Below are 16,495 nucleotides of genomic sequence, written 5' to 3' on the forward strand. Positions count from 1 at the left end.
GTTCGAATTTAAAACCGATGAAGATATTTAATATTCGAATTTAATTCAGATGATTTGTTTTTTTTAAATAAATAGAAATAAGGAAAATTGTATAGAACTCACGGGTTTTTAACATTTCCCTTAAATTCATCGTGTGAGTAAGTTTTTATTTTCCAAAACTCATATTATGTTAATACACCATTAATACTTCTTAAGAGAGTTGCTCATGTCAGCATAAATAACAAGTTGGGCCTTCCCATCATGTGAGTAAGATTCCTTGCTGCTTGCTTAGTAGTCCTTGACGAATTCCTTTTAATAAGGATCTTCCAGCCCCTCGCATTTTTAGGTGAAAGCTTTTATTGTTCTAAATCTTCTTCCCTTGTTTTTTTTCATCCTACCCTTGCTATCTTTCTCGGTTCAGGCCTTTACTGTGAAAAGAGATCCAGCTCCTGCTGAATTAGAGGAAAATGGTCTTTTTCGGTTTTTAATTTTTTTTTTTTTTTTGGTGTTTTTTCTACAATTCTTATTTTTTGATTTTTTTTTCAATTTCTATAGTCTCTATAATTTGAAAAATATATATATTTTTTTACAATTTCTATAATTTTATATTTTTTGTAATTTTTATGCTTTTATGTATTTTATATTTAAAATGTTTTTTAAACTTTTTTTCCTTTTTTCATGTCTAAATATTAATGGTAATATATTAACACCCATTAATTTATTTTGTATATATTTTATATTTTTCTATGAAGATTAGAGTGATAATATATTAATGCCCATTAGTCTGTTTAACGTCAAGTTAGTGACATGATGAATTTTAGACATTTTGAAAAGTTATGGTGAATTTAAGATAAATGATGAAAATTCATGGTAAATTTTAGACAATTTCTCTAAAAACAAAATATATAATTATTTTTCAACTATTTTAATCGCACATATACATATTTTTTATGCAATATAAATAATATACAAATTTACAAAATACAATATGAATAATACACATATATATATATTTATCGTATTGAAATAGGAATGTTCTGAATTCATCCAATTAATCGAATCATTTATTAGATACTAGATCGAAAATGAGGATATCCAATACAATGTGCAACTGTAACGTGTTGTGAGGTGGGTGTGTAGAGGAAATTCAAACTCCTACAACCCTCATGGAACATATAGCTGGAACATTATATTATCAATTTTACGTAGCTAAAAAATAATGCATGAAATAATTGGGGAATAAGTTCCTTCTTCTATAGAAACCAAAGAAGACATTGTAACGAAATAAGAGACTGATTCTTGAGTGCATTCAGAACAGCTAGCTCCATTCATGCTCAGTTGCATATTGTAAACCTCTGTAAACTGCCATCAACCTCCGCTTCTTCCACTAGGGCTGCAATTTATGTCGGGTTCGCCTGATTCTAAACATAGGAGAGAGAAATCGGGCGGGCATGGGTTATCTGCAAAAGGATCGGATCAAATTCGGTAATTGGTATGTCCAATCCAATTCGATGGCAAAGAAAAAAACTCATACTGGTCCGAATTCAACAAGAACCATTGAATTTTCAATATTATGAATATCTCATTGGATATCCAATTCGAAAACAATCCGATTTGGATGGTAGTAAAATACACTTGGTGATAATAATATATCATATTACTTATATAATGTAGTATTATATTATAATACTTAATAAATAATATATAATATAATATTTCGTAACTAACGCATCGGATCAGATCAGGTTAGGTCGTGGTATGTCAAGTCTGGTATATTCAAAATGTGTATATTAATTATAATTAAGCATATCATTATTTTTTCGACTTTATCTAATTTGTTACGATCAATGTATCCAGATCTGGTTTGGGATTTTTTTAAGTATAGATCTGATTTAAATTTGAGTTGGGTTAGGGTTGAAACCTTGGCCCATCTAACCCAACTTGAATCTAATTTCAGGTTTCCATGTATAAATGTTATATACAAATATGTATTTAAGTAAGTATTTATGTATATATGTATCTATACATGTATATGTTTACAAAACTATGAATAGGAGGTTAAAGCGCACAGGGTTCCAAGAGGTTAAAGCTTATGAAACTATGAGTTCCTTTCTTTTTAAAGCCTTAAAAGGGAATTGAGATTTATTCATTTCAGAGTGCACCTCACACCAACCTCACAGCACCATCCCATTGTATATTGAGAACATCTCCCCATGAATAACAATACAAAGTAGGGAAATTATCCTAATGCGTGGCTGGGACACATTGTGAAGTTGGTGTGAGAAGCCCTGTGTGAGGAGCAGGTCCATACTCCTTAAAAGTCATACAATTCTGCATTCATAAATGTATATACATATGTATGTGAGTATGTTAATTCTAAGTTCAAAATCAATATTTTGTTAGACTATGATAACTATATCATTTTTGTATATATATATATATATATAGTAATCCTAAAATTTATTTGACCTTAATCATTTTGTTCTTTTGAAATGTCACATGAAGAAGATCAAGTGTCTACTCGGCATCGTTGTCATTGCTCCAGAAAATGGTGACACATCAGCACCATATCGGAAAAAACGGTGCTCCAAGAAATGCATGTTTGTTTGGAACTGTTTTTCCCATAAAAACGGTGTTCAAAGCCTCGCCTTGAAAATCAAGATGGCATGGTTTGGAGCAACGCCAAATTTGGCGTTTCCTGGAGCTGCAACTCATTGCAGTCAATAAGGACATGAGGTGGCAATGACAGAAACATGACATGGCACTAGATAATAGGTACCGGTGCTGAAAACATTTCCTAGAGCATTGGTTCCAAAACAAAAAACATTGTTGTTGCTCTAGGAAACGTCCTACCTGGCAACAACATTTTCAAACAAAAAAAAAAACATCATTTTCTTAGAAAAAACGGTGCTTCCAACCCACACATCAACAGCACCATTTTCTATCAGCAGCATAGATGCCAAACATATACAAAGATATATACGCCTATATGAATAACTTTGATATTTTGACTAATCAATAATTATGATGCATATATGACATTTTTTTCATCAACCTTTAATAAAAGAGGGGGATTTTTTTGCACAAATTTAGGGGGGTCTTTAACTTTAAAAGTTTAGGTAGTTAAAGTATGGAAGGCTAGTTTTGGGAAAAGTGAAAATACAAATACGTTCGGTATAAATGCAAACACGTCTAGTTTATAAAATGGGAAAATTGGTTTAGTTTTGTAATGATAATATTGTATTCTTACTAAATGACTTCTAGTTATGATAGGTGCAAACATAAATCATAAATCATGAGGTTGGAATTCATCTCCTTTTTTTTTTGGGGGGGGGGGGGGGTCGAGTGACAATTTAGTCCCCAAACTTTAAAATGCGACAATTCAATACCCAGATTTTCAAAATGTGACAATCCAATACCTATTGTTAACAAGTCTGTTAATCAGCCGTTAAGTGACATTTGAAAAGTAAAAAAATGTCCTAAGAATGCCATATATTTCTCTTTGTCAACCATCCAAACATTGACAATAAAATAAATAGTCCAAAATTCTAGATTATTCTAAACAATCACCAACTTTCTTGAATAAAAGAGGCTAAGATTTGGGACTATTCAATTTGTTGTCAACATTTGGATGGTTAACAAAGAGAATTATATGGCATTCGAAATGACACTTTTGACTTTTCAAAATGTCACTTAATGGTTGATTAACAAATTGGTTAATGATAGGTATTGGACTGCCACATTTTGAAAGCTCGGATACTAGATTGTCATGTTTTAAAAGTCTGAGTACTGGATTATAACATTTTAAAGTTTGAGGACCAAATTGTCACTCAAGCCAATGTACATGATATTGTTTGGGAATTTCCCCTTTTTTTATTTTTTACATTCACCAACTTTGAGTGCAATAATTACATCTATTTATTGGATGCAAACATTTTGTTGAACTAGAGTTTGCACTCTTCCCAAATGGAGCCAAAGTGACACAAGTGTTGGAGTTTACCCCCCCCCCCCTTTCACACACAAAAAAGAAAAGGATCAAATAACCATTATGAACAAAAAAAAAAGAGGATTGTACTAATTTGATGATTCGAGTTATAAACCCATGGAATGTCTTTTATTCTTTGTTCATAAGAATATTTTTGGATTAACAAAAAGATCCAACCTCAATTCACTCATGGTTTCCTACTCGCTTCTCCTACCCACCCTCTACTTGTTGTGAATTGAAGCCACACATCTCTATTATGAATTGAGAGATGTGTGGCTGCAATTCACGACAGGTAGAAAAGTGTGTAGGAAAACTTTGTAGGAAATCTAGGCTCACCTCAATTGGGAGAAGGCTTGGTCAAATGGCGATGATCAAATTGGAATCATGTTTGGAGTTTTGATATGCTCCCAACAAAATACATTCCAATGCATTTCCAACATGATTTGATACACTCGGTGTTATGGCTGGTGAGACGAGTGGTGTTAGATCATGTTGGAAAGGGTTTTGTTATGAGCAAATCCCAACTTGCACGCCCAAATTGGAATCATGCTTGGAGTTTTGATATGCTCCCAACAAAATACATTCTAATGTGCTTCCAACATGATTTGATACACTCAGTGTTATGGCTGGTGAGATGAGTGGTGTTAGATCACGCCCCACCTTATATATAATTTTGCTAGACTTTGACTAGACTGGGTAATTGGACTTTCATAAATGGGAGAAATCGGATTTGGTCCTCACAAGGGACTCAATCTGATGTGAACTATGTGAGCATTGTCTTGTGAGAATTGAATCTTATCTCTAAATGGGAATTGACTTCCATCATACCTTATGGTATTTAGGCTGAGTTTGGAAGGAGTAAAAATGCAAATATGTAGAGTGCAAAACCTTCTATTTTGTATGTATTTGCATTTGTACTCTTTCCAAACAGAGCCTTATTGTTTAAACTTTAAAGCACATTTTCATGTAAAAAAAACTTTTAAAGACATGGCAATAAGCTTGCAAATAAAGCATCAAAACATAATTTTCATTCGAAATGGTGAATTCATACAACTACAATGAACACACTAAAATAATAACCCACCAAAAGTCATTGCCAAGTTTCGAGCATTCATGACAATGGTTAAACAAGCTAAGATGGAAAAAGATCAAACAATTTCATACTAGCAACACTAATGGGAGACCCGAGCTCGATATTTTAGTTAATGCTATGTGGGTAGAGTTTTTGAATAATGTTATATGGTGTGTGGAACAAGGTAAATGGGCATCAACATATATATCAGAAGAAGGTCTTCAAGCTATAGAACCATACCATTCAAACACGTGGCATTCTCGTTTTTCTAAAAGTCTAGACATATGACATTTTTTTATCATTTATTGTTAAAGCTCACAACACACTACCACAATTCAGACAAGTGGTATTCTCATTTTCTGGAAGGCTAAACACATGGTAATTTATGAGAAACTCCTGCTAAGACCCACAACCCACTATAAGGTTACAACCCCCCACCATTTGACATGTGGCTTTTTCATTTTTCCATAAATTTAGACATGTGACATTTTATGAGAAGTTGATGTTAAAGCTTACATCCCACTACCACCACCATTCAAACACGTGGCATCCTATTAATTAAAGAAATATGATTCAAAAAGTGGAAAATTTTACTCATAAACATTCTCAATGGATAGTTATTTATTAGCTTAACACATGTTTATCCATAGTATATTAAATACACATGGTGGGACCCATTAAAAAATTACCATAAACCCACATTTGTTTTTAAATATTTTTTTAAAGAAAAAATACTTTATTAATTACAAACTTTATTTAACGTTTAGGAAGTAACATAATTTAACTTTTAGAAATAAATAACTCAAAATATATTTATTAGATAAATGGTAAATACCAAATAAAGTGGGTTATGTTTATGAATAAGATCTCATTTAATATCTTAAAGCAGAATAAAAAATAATAATAACAAATTTCAAATAAAATAGGTTAGAATATATTATTAATTACAAAGATGCAAGACCCATATTAGTTTTTCTTTTTTAATTTTAATTTTTGATAACTAAATAGTAAGCTTCAAGCTAAAGTATACACGCATTTAGTTACTCTGTACTTAGTACGGGGTCATTCTCTAGTATAAGGTTAAAAAATAATATATTTAAGGCTTTGTTGCATTTCCACTATCTTCCATGTGAACCAATTAGCATGTTTTTTGGGAAAATTTCCTATTAGTACCCTATACTTTGGGCCTTGTGCTACTTTGGTCCCCAAATTTTAAAATGCTATAATTTAGTACTAGAACTTTTAAAACGTGTCAAATTAGTATATACTGTTAATCATGCATTAACTAGTCATTAAGTGGCATTTAAAAAATACATAAATGCCCTTTGGGTGTCATCTAATTTTCTTTATCAACCATTCAAACATTGGCAAAGAATAAACAATCCTAAATCATTGTCTCTAGTGACTCCAACTTTCTTGAATAGAAAAAAAACGATTTGAAACTCTTTATTTTTTGTCAACATTTGGATGATTAATAAAAAAAAATTAGATGACACTCAAAAGTATATTTGTGTGTTTTCAATTTCCACTTAATAGGTGGTTACCGACAGTGTATTGACTCGATTTTAAAAAATTGGGGACCAAAGTAGCAATACATACAAATTATAGGGTACTAATAAAAATTTTTTCTTTTTTTTTTAATATGAGACTTATAAGGGATTGACAAGTCTGGATCTGCTCGCTACAGAGCGCTCCCAACTGCACATCGGGGAGATGTTCGCAATAAACGGTGGGATAGGGGTCGACGTGAGGTGTGCCACTGTCGTGTTCCCCTTTGATTGGATTACGTAGCCTGTTGTACAAAAATTGTTTGGGTTCGCATCCGCCCCCCAAAAACGTCCCACGGCCTGTGAGTGCGCCGCGTGTCCTCCCACACGCGGGTTAGAGGACTCGTGCGGAGCTAACCGCGTGTCCTCCCAGGCTCTCACCCCAAAAGTCATCATTCTCACTCCTCTCTCTCGAATTTCATCTCACTTCAATCCTCGACCTTCTGCTCTCAGAATTGAAACCCGTCGGAGACTGCCCAGTTTCACCGGTCGACGCCGACGATCACTCCGACAGATTTATTTACTAGAGGTAAGTATCCCTCAGTTCTCAAATAAGTTTTTTCTCATTTTCTATGTTTTTTGTTTATTTTTCTCGTTTTCGCCGGAGTGAGACGCCAACAAGTCACCGCTGCAACATCTGCAACTCTATTTCTCTTCCATTGACCAAGAAGTCACTTCACAAGAGAAAAATTATTATGCTTTTAATGACAATTTAAGATTTTGATGGAATCACCCAATTTCATTTAATGAAAAAAATTGCGTCGAATTGTACAAATTTATGTTTTCTTTTCACGAGTAATCTTCGTGGGTTTTTCCAAATCACTCAAAATGTACAATTTTGCTTCTCTTGTTCTCAGATTGTCATCAAGGATTCTTGTTTCCTCTGCCTCTATGCTCAGTGCTCTCTCCCTTTGTCACCGGTCTAAATATCTGCCATCTCCTAGATTAGAGAACAAGCAAGAACTTAATTCCTTTCCTCTTGCAGACGAAGCACCAATTCCTCCAGAGCTTGAATCATCCAGACATGTGGAAGGGGGCCAAATCAGTTCAAGAAAAAAATGGTCCAATTTTGACAAATTCAGGCGTAAAAGTCGAAAACCTCGCAACGGAGCACGAGATTCGTCCCTTGCTGCAGAGTAAGACCCATCAAGAAAACCTCGCAACAGAGACTCACCAAACGACTTGGCGACAGCCGACTTCATCATAACGCTGCAGTTCTCTTCCAGTACGAGAAAACAAAACGTAACCCTCTGTCTCTCGCTTATCTGATCCGGGTTATGTCTCGTTCTTTCTACTCTTGAAGAAAGACACCTCCAGATATCGGAGCTAAAGTGCGAAACCAGGGAGCTGAACCGTAATCAACTGCCGAGGATAAGATGCAAAGAACCCACCCTATAAATAGGCATGATTGAAAGGAAAAAAATATATAAAAAAGAGAAGAAAGGAAAAGCCGTGTAGGCTCACAAACCACTTGGTTCGTGTTATTGGCGCGTCAGCGTCGCCTTCGGGAGGAGGCGTTTTAGAGGACATTTTCTTCGTCGTTTCCTGCACCTTCGGAACGGTCGTCGGCATCCACCGGCGGAACTCAAAGGGGGGATCTTCGGCGTATTTCAGTTCTAAGAGCAGAAGGTCGAACGTTGAAGTGAGCTGAAAATCGAGAGAGAAGATTAGGATGACCTTTTTGGGCGAGAAGGCGCACGACTCCCTCTAATCCGCGTGTGGGAGGACACGCGGCGCGCTCACAGCCCGTGGGACGTTTTTAGGGGGCAAAGTTGTGGGGGGCGGATCGATTCGGAGTCAGGGCATGGATTTGCCCCGACTGAAGCCGATCTCACGTCGTAACTCGTAAGGCCCAGACAGTTAGAAGGCAATTAACGGAAACCAAAAAGTTAAAACGGAGGACCTTCTGTCCTTTGCTCACCACACACTTATCCACTAGTTTCTGAACTTCCCTGTTCCCGACTAATCGAGCAGCTCTTTATCATTACGCTTATGGTTTTGTGTTATACACCTTTGGTTCGATCCCTTTAACTTGCTTCTGTTTTATTTTCGGCTTTTCGTCTATGGCTTCTCTGAAAATGTTCTCGACTCATTCATCTCTTCGACTTTTGGTTCCTCAATGGAAGCGGAGAAACGGAAATTTATGGACTTTAATTCATTCTAATCCGAAGTTTGGATTCTTCATATATTGTTCAACTTCTTCTTCTTCGACGAATGATGAGTCAGCATCACTGCCGAAGCAAACCCAGGCTAGCTCTTTCATATATTTCGTTCCTTTCATTAATCAATACGATTTTGTGTTGGTTTGTCTGTTTTGAAGTATGGATTGCATTTTTTTTTTTTTTTGGAAAATTTCCTCTTATTTTACTTATTTTCTGCTGCTACTGCTTCTCCCCCCCTTCAAATTGTTCCAACGGGTATTTTTATCCATATAAACTACGATGTATGCTTTCTAATGCAAATCTTTGGATTAACATTCTCTAATTTTGTTTTGCATGGGCAGATACAGTTCGATCATTCAGAAGAGATTTTCGGACTCGAAGTCGACCTACAACCAAGGTCTTGCCCTTCCTATTTAACATGCTTTTTAAACACAGAATACTGTTAATTGCTATGTTATAGAGGACATAGATTTATCCATGATGAGAACATGCGGTAAGTTCATACTGTCCTACGCGTAGTAGGCTTGCATCAGAGGCAATGTCACAATCCGGAAGCATGGTGTTTCCCTCCCTGCTTAACCTGTGCTGGTAATGTGATCATAACTGACCACTCACCGAGTTAAGGGATGTTCTATAAAAAGAAAAAGGGATGTTCCACACAACATTTTTATTACTAGTCAGGTGGTGGTGCTATTTCAAATTTCTATGTTTCAAATATGGGATGCACACTGTCTATTCATTAGCTATTTTAACGATTCAAAATCTATCAACGAGGTTTTTGTTACTGATATGCTAGTAAATCATGATTGCTAAATTATCTAGTTGTTCCCTTTTGCTCATGGAAATGACTCTAGAAAGGCAATTCTATGTCATCTTAAGAATGAGACATGACAATTGATTTAAGGTTCTTCTTTTCCTAATGGTATATGTCAGATTCTGGTTTTTCTTTTCTTCTTTCTTTCCTTCCCTTCTTCAGTGGGTGACCTCTAATTTGTTGTGGCAGGAATTTAATATCTGGTGCAACCAAACCAAGATCCTGGTTTGGTCCAAATGGCCAGTATATCAGAGAGTTACCTTGCCCAAGTTGTAGGGGCAGGGGTTATACACCATGTACGGAGTGTGGAATAGAAAGATCTAGATTAGATTGTCCACAGTGTAATGGAAAGGTACTTGCTGCTCAATAGTAAGATCAATATTTCCATTTATGGTAGAAATGAGGGATTCACTTGTTTAGTCATGTTGGGTTCATTCTTTTGAGTTAGTTTGATGATACCATTATTCACTATCTTTTGTCCACACATAGACTACCCACTGCAGAGTACATACAAACTGACATATTAGTATTTAAATTTTGTGCTATATAGACCAAATTGTAGCGGTAGGGGTTATACACCATCTACAGAGTGTGGAATGGAAAATATACATTAGATTGTTCAATGTAATGGAAAGGTATGCCCTGCCTATTTACATAATAAGTTCCCTTTGGCCATTTATGGTAGAAATTAAGGATTGACACTTCTGTAGTCATGTTTGGTTCATGATTGTTTACGTAATATGATAATATTTTTATATCCTCAATCTTATTCAATTCACCAAACATAGACCAAGTACTGCAGAGAATGTGCAAATTGACATGCTAGTATGCAAAATTTGATTCTCTTCCTTATGAGAATAGTTGAAGTGGTTATTTGGTTTTTTTCATCACATCTGTCAACCTGCCAAGCTGCCATGTATTTTGAATATTTGCTTGATTTATTGATTAATTCGGTTACTTCACTGTAATCTATAACTTCTCTTTAGGAATCTTTTTCATTTTTTAACATATGAAGTTATTTGCATTTGAACAGGGAACAAGTTTCACTTCTAGATGTCTCTAATGTTTTATTTAAGCATTGGATTTTGTACTTCTCCCTCATGACAACAGGGAATAAAGACTTGTGGGCAGTGTCTGGGAGATTGTGTGATATGGGAGGAGTCAATAGATGAGCAGCCATGGGAAAAAGCTCGCTCCATGTAAATCTTTAATACCCTTCCTTTTTGGAATTTCTGTATATACATCAATTTGCAAAATTCAGGTTTATCATTTTCACTTGTGTTCCTCCAAGGCAACCTATATTTATGTGGTCCAGCCTAGCAGAAAAGAAAAGAAGATATGAATTTGCTGAACCGTATAGTTTCAAAAAACTGGTATCATTGACCTTTTCTGTACGAGAGATTTTATGAGAAATAAAATCAATATGATGATTAAAACTCATGGAATAATCATTGTCTTTTTCTTCATATGACTCTATCAGCTACACACCTACCCTATACCTACCAGATAACTTCTTCAAGTCTCAGACACAAGTATTTTCCATGATGTTGCTTGACTGAAGAAACCTTATTACTAAAGTTTATCAGTAGATCTCTAGCAACTCCAAGTCAAAGCACAAAATAATTAATAGAGTAGATTCAGCACTTAGGTATATCTAGGATTAAAGTTCTATAAAAACATTAAAAATTAAGAGATGGTGATATTTCTGAAACTGGAATTTGTTTGAATTATTTCAGGCTTAAAAAAAGGGAATTATGCAAAACTTAGATTAAGGGTTATTAGTTATGAAAGAAAGTGGGTAGGCAGATTTTGGAATTGAATTTATGTTAGAGGATTTGGATTTCATTATAGATATTAGCATTATAGGGGTTGAGCATCACCTGTTAGTAAGATGGAGAAACTAGGGTCATATGTTTTAGGGTATTTTGGGGGTGTGGATGTGATCAAGGTAAGGCATAAGCCTTATAAGGGGATGAAATCCACGGCTTAGATAAACTGAATTTGATATGTGATTGCAATTAGCGGCTTGTTTGGTTCAAGAAAATGTTTGGGAGAAGCTGAGACTGTGTTGAATCTAGGCTGTTCATAGCTTTCTATAGACTAGAAATAAAGAAATTTTTAGGAAGGAAAACGACAGAGAAGCAAGGACCCAGAAGTGTAGATTAAAATGTTCTAATTGAGGAAGAAAATTCATTTAGTCAACCCACCAGTCTTTCTTTCATCAATCATCATGTAAATGTCTGCCACATAATCTGGGTGTATATGCATGAAGCACCTTTTTGGGATTTTCTTGATTACTATTAGGGAAACAGTTTTCTAATCAATAACTAATCAAAAAACTTTATTAATAAGAGGAGAACAATAGACAATAGAGAACAAAAGAAGAAAGTGGTGCACATGCACTTCCAAGAAACTTAAGGTTAACCATACTGCTATCTTTCTCCACAAGTAAAACCCAACAGGACAATTATGGACTTTTACCTGGGTCCCCTATTACTATTACGAAACCCTTGAAATGGCCACACACTAAGAATTTCATTTGTGATTCTTAAACATTTAATATGATAACAAGTTATGTATGTGAATTTCAGTTGGCATTCAATATCGAGATTTAAAACTGTACACTTCATAGGCTACTTTTCCCTCATTTATTGTGCATAAAATGAAACTAATTGCATATCCTTCTAGGGCATACTAACTAGAAATTCTTGTTTTTTTTCTTTGCAGATCTCCATTCAAAGTCAAAGAAGACGATGAAGTAGACAATCTAGACATAAAGTTGGATGTGAGAAGAAAATCAAAGCGAGTATATCAATCACCACCTCCTGAAGTTGGCTTAAAGATCAGCAGATCACTACGAGTTAGTTCCCTACTGGGCCCATCTAACATCTGAACATGGAACCAATCCGTTATAATATCTTTTTTTTTTTTTAATTGAAAATTCCCTTATAATATCTTGTTCCTTCTTATTTCTGTGCTTTGTTTTTCTGTAGACTGCTCAGTTTTCATTCAAACATGATCTTTGTTAGCAATAAGGAATTATTTGTGTCTTTCTCTGTGTTTTGTATCTCCACAAATGCAGTAATTTTGGTCTGGTTACTCAATTACAATTTCTTATTCTTGCTGCCAATAGTTTTTTTTTTCCCTTTTTTTTCTGGATTTCTCTTAACAAAAAGAAAATTCTTCTAGAGTTTTGGAATGTTTTTGATATTCCATTGGCTTTACAAAATATATATTTTTAACATGCTTAACATGGGAAGACATTCTTCATATACTGGCGTAGATTAGTTAGTTAAATTAATTACATTGAAAACTATCATATTTACTGTATCATCAATTTAACCTTCTTTTTTTAGTTGGATGCTTGCAGAGTCTCAATGCCAAAACAGGATTATTTAGTAAAAGAATGAAGATTCTCCATCGTGATCCAAAGCTTCATGCACAAAGAGTGGCTGCTATTAAGGTATATGGTATTTGAATAATTGGTAATTTCCAAAATTTTGATATTTGATCTTCATTTTTGTAATTCTTTCTTCTGTGGTCAATACCAAACACATGTTCCACAAAATTGAGGTTGACATGCATACTTTTCATTGACTAGTTTTATCATATTGTCAATGTTTATTTTGTCAATATTCGAACACAATAATAGTTTATCTAGTTAAAGCATTCCAAAAGTTGTAACTTGTAAGGGGAAGAATATCTTGTAGCTCAAGTCTTTATTTCTGCTTATACTTATATATGTATATACTTTTCATTGGTTCATGTTTTTGCTTCGTGATGCATTTTCTGCACTGTAGCATTTTCCATATCTATAGATATATATCCACCTTTGGTCTAATATATGAAATACACAAAAATTAAGATTTCAAATATGAATTTTATTCTGGATGTCATCATTGATATATTTTTTTGCTGGCAGTGGACACACCTCTAGTGATTCTTTCTTTCTTTCTTTTTTTTGATAATTCCTCTAGTGATTCTTTCTACTCAGATCCAAAGTCTGGATGGACTGTCATGACAGCTTTACTTCTAGCAGAGTCCCACAACTCCCACCAACATAATGGTTGGGGTACAGGGGTAGGATTGATACAATAATGATGGTCTAGCATGTAAACCAAATATAATGAAGAACAAATGTAACTGTCAGTATGTCACAACCTCAAAAAGTAAGCATGAGAGTTCAAGTGAATTGATGCTAAATTGGTCAATCCATCTGGTCCCAACCCCACAATGGTAAATCTTTGAACTTCAATATCAATCCTGAGGAGCAAGTCAAATAGAGGTTTTGAGGGTCTTCTGAATAGTTGGCTGACAGGTAGACACAATGCCTTGGATATGGGAAGAAAGAAATGTAACATGCTGATTATAGATTTCATGGTTAGCATGCTCAGTATTGCCTATAGGTGTATGTAGCAATAACATGAAGCAAATATGTGATCTCAACCCAGAATGTACATATTTATTTCACTTGCAGAGAGCAAAAGGGACTGCAGCAGCAAGGAAGCGGGCCTCTGAATCTCTCAAGGCTTTTTTCCACGATCCAGAGAACCGTCGCAAGAGAAGCATTGCCATGAAAGGTCAATAAAAATATTATTTTAAAATTTCTTGGTGAAATGAAGAAATAAAATTTTAACCACTGTCAAACTACTGTGTAGTTTTTAGTTAACTTCTTGTTGTGGACTTGTGGTATACTTTCTGTTGGTAATTAGTTGTTTCCTTTATGAAGCAAACACTAGTCATTTCATCTCCTCAGATCTCAGTGTATTTGCTGTTTACATCTTGTACGGATTCTATGTAGAGCCCAAGACACCTCTTTGTATTTTACATTTTTGTAGGTTAATAAAATAAGGCATCTTTGGCTTAACATTTATACTTTCTGTGTTAGGGACACGGATATGGACATTAAATGTTAAACTAAGGAACCCTTAAATTTTAATATTTTATGAACATGTGCATGCACTTTGAATATAAATATCTTTAAGTTCTGAAACTCTGAGTATTCTAACTCATATGTGATAGCAGAGTTAGTATTGGATTATTTCCATGTAATTCCTCATTCCACTAACTTTGAATTCTCATGCTTGGAATTGCACTTTATTAGAAATCGTGATTTCTTTTATAAGAATGATATATAAGACTTCTTCTCTCACATAAGATTGATTCATCAAGAGAAAAAAAAAGGCATGTACATGATTGGGTTGTTATTAGAGCTAGAATTGATTAGATAAAGCACCAAAAGTTTGGTGATTGAGCATGTTTTAATTGATCAGTTATATGTAAAGCTCCGGTCATGTAGTTTAATAATTTAAAATATTTCCATTTGTTATTTTGATGCCTGAAGACGTGCTACCCCCCGTGCTGTGTAGCCCCTTTCGTTTTATCAAAAAAAAAAAAAAAAATCAAAGCAGCTATTAATTGGTGCAGCAAGCAATAGTCATTCACTACAATGTAAGTGCTATTTTGGATGGTTAGGCATCTAAAAATATCCACATATACCTGATTTCACCTGAAATTATGTGCTTTCCTTTCTCTGTCCACCTGGAAATATGCTATTGAAATGCAACATCCATTTAAAATGTTGTTCTTTATGTATTCTCTTCAGGTAGGGCTGTCAATGGACCGAATATTGGTCCAACCCGATCTGGTCCATTATGAAACCATTACAGATGGACCAGGTCTAATCCAATCTGATTAAACCTTGGATCATTTTGGATCGGTCCAATTCAATGTCTGGACTGTCTAATCTGTTCAAATTGGTTTTAATTTAGGTTGGGTCCAACCCAAACCTGGTCCATTGACACCCATACACTTATCTTCTGTCAATGGACCAGATGTTGGGTCAATCCAACCCAATTCAATATAAATCCATTAAGGACGTACCAGGTCCAACCCAGTCCAATAAATACTTTGGACCATTAAGCCTGGACTGGTCCAATTCAATGCCTTAATGGCCCTTCAAACCTGTCTAATTTGATTTTGATTTGGATGGGTCCAATCTAAACCGCTCCATTGACACCCCTATCTTCAGGAATGTAAGATTTTTAAATGTTTAATGGTGTCAGTGCAACATGAAACCGGGGGGGGAGGGTATTTCTCATGTCACAGTGGGATTGGTAATTTTAATTATTATTGCTGCTCCTGTTGTCGTTTTTTATCCAATTGGCTTCAGCCGAATTCCTTGTACTTTTTGCAGGTGTAAAATTCTACTGCAGTAACTGTGGACAGGAAGGCCATCGGAGACACTACTGTCCTGGACTTACGGATATCTTGGCAGGTAGGAAGTTCAGATGCCGGTTATGTGGGGAAAGAGGCCACAACCGAAGAACCTGTCAGAAGTCAAGGTCAGATGAATCCAAGAGAAGGGACCAAAGGCGTCACTGTTGTAAGATTTGTAGTCAAAGCGGCCACAACCGTAGGACATGTCCTCAAAAGACTGGAGTAAAACCAGATGGTGATTCAAAAAAAGTTCTTTTGCCTTCTGCAAGGACTTATACCTGCCGCTTTTGCCTAGGAAAAGGGCATAATATTAGGACATGCCCCAGTAGGAAGAGAAACTGACATTGGAAATAAACCCCAAGTTGATATCTAGAAGGAGATCATCGTATGTTCTAGTGCACCAATAAATCAAGCTGCATATTCAAAGTGAATTAAGAAAGCCGTTCCCTTGAGAGGGTGAAAGACTGACATCTAGATGGAACCCATTTACAGAGTTACAGTGGTAAAATCTTGTTCAACCGCTTTAACTCACCGTTCTGTTTAGCAGGCATCGTATCGAATTCAAGTCTACATAAACCACGGCAAGATATAAGAAAGTCCGCAGCTCCCATACTCCTAGATTTTCCAACTGGACTATGTGCATAGATAAATGAAGGAAACTTTCAGAATATAAAAAACCATAGATAAATGAAAAAACAATCTAAAAGCCAAAATCAA

At 35.2% G+C, this 16,495-nt stretch overlaps 1 protein-coding gene and 1 long non-coding RNA gene across 3 annotated transcripts; one reads left to right on the forward strand and one right to left on the reverse strand.

Annotated features, from left to right (window-relative positions):
- Positions 1 to 7,301: 7,301 nt before the first annotated feature.
- Positions 7,302 to 8,192, reverse strand: LOC148854160 (uncharacterized). Its single transcript, XR_016112575.1, has 3 exons — positions 8,052 to 8,192; positions 7,758 to 7,945; positions 7,302 to 7,591 (listed from the first exon to the last, which is right to left on the reverse strand). It is a non-coding gene; the product is annotated as an uncharacterized LOC148854160 (long non-coding RNA).
- A 28-nt stretch (positions 8,193 to 8,220) lies between these two features.
- On the forward strand, positions 8,221 to 16,240 carry LOC148854161 (zinc knuckle (CCHC-type) family protein). 2 transcript variants are annotated; one of them, XM_088983029.1, is made up of 8 exons: positions 8,221 to 8,832; positions 9,087 to 9,142; positions 9,749 to 9,911; positions 10,670 to 10,758; positions 12,287 to 12,419; positions 12,930 to 13,022; positions 14,037 to 14,139; positions 15,756 to 16,240. In XM_088983029.1, exons 1-8 carry the CDS (start codon positions 8,647 to 8,649, stop codon positions 16,118 to 16,120), a joined length of 1,188 nt encoding a protein of 395 aa, XP_088839155.1. In that variant the 5' UTR covers positions 8,221 to 8,646; the 3' UTR covers positions 16,121 to 16,240. The 2 variants fall into 2 exon arrangements, with proteins under 2 accessions (XP_088839155.1, XP_088839156.1); XM_088983030.1 differs by having other exon boundaries at positions 9,093 to 9,142.
- The last annotated feature ends 255 nt before the right edge of the window (positions 16,241 to 16,495 follow it).

This window comes from Nelumbo lutea, chromosome 4 (assembly GCF_056320005.1).
Source record: "Nelumbo lutea isolate HS-2025 chromosome 4, American lotus-T2T, whole genome shotgun sequence".
NCBI lineage: Eukaryota > Viridiplantae > Streptophyta > Magnoliopsida > Proteales > Nelumbonaceae > Nelumbo > Nelumbo lutea.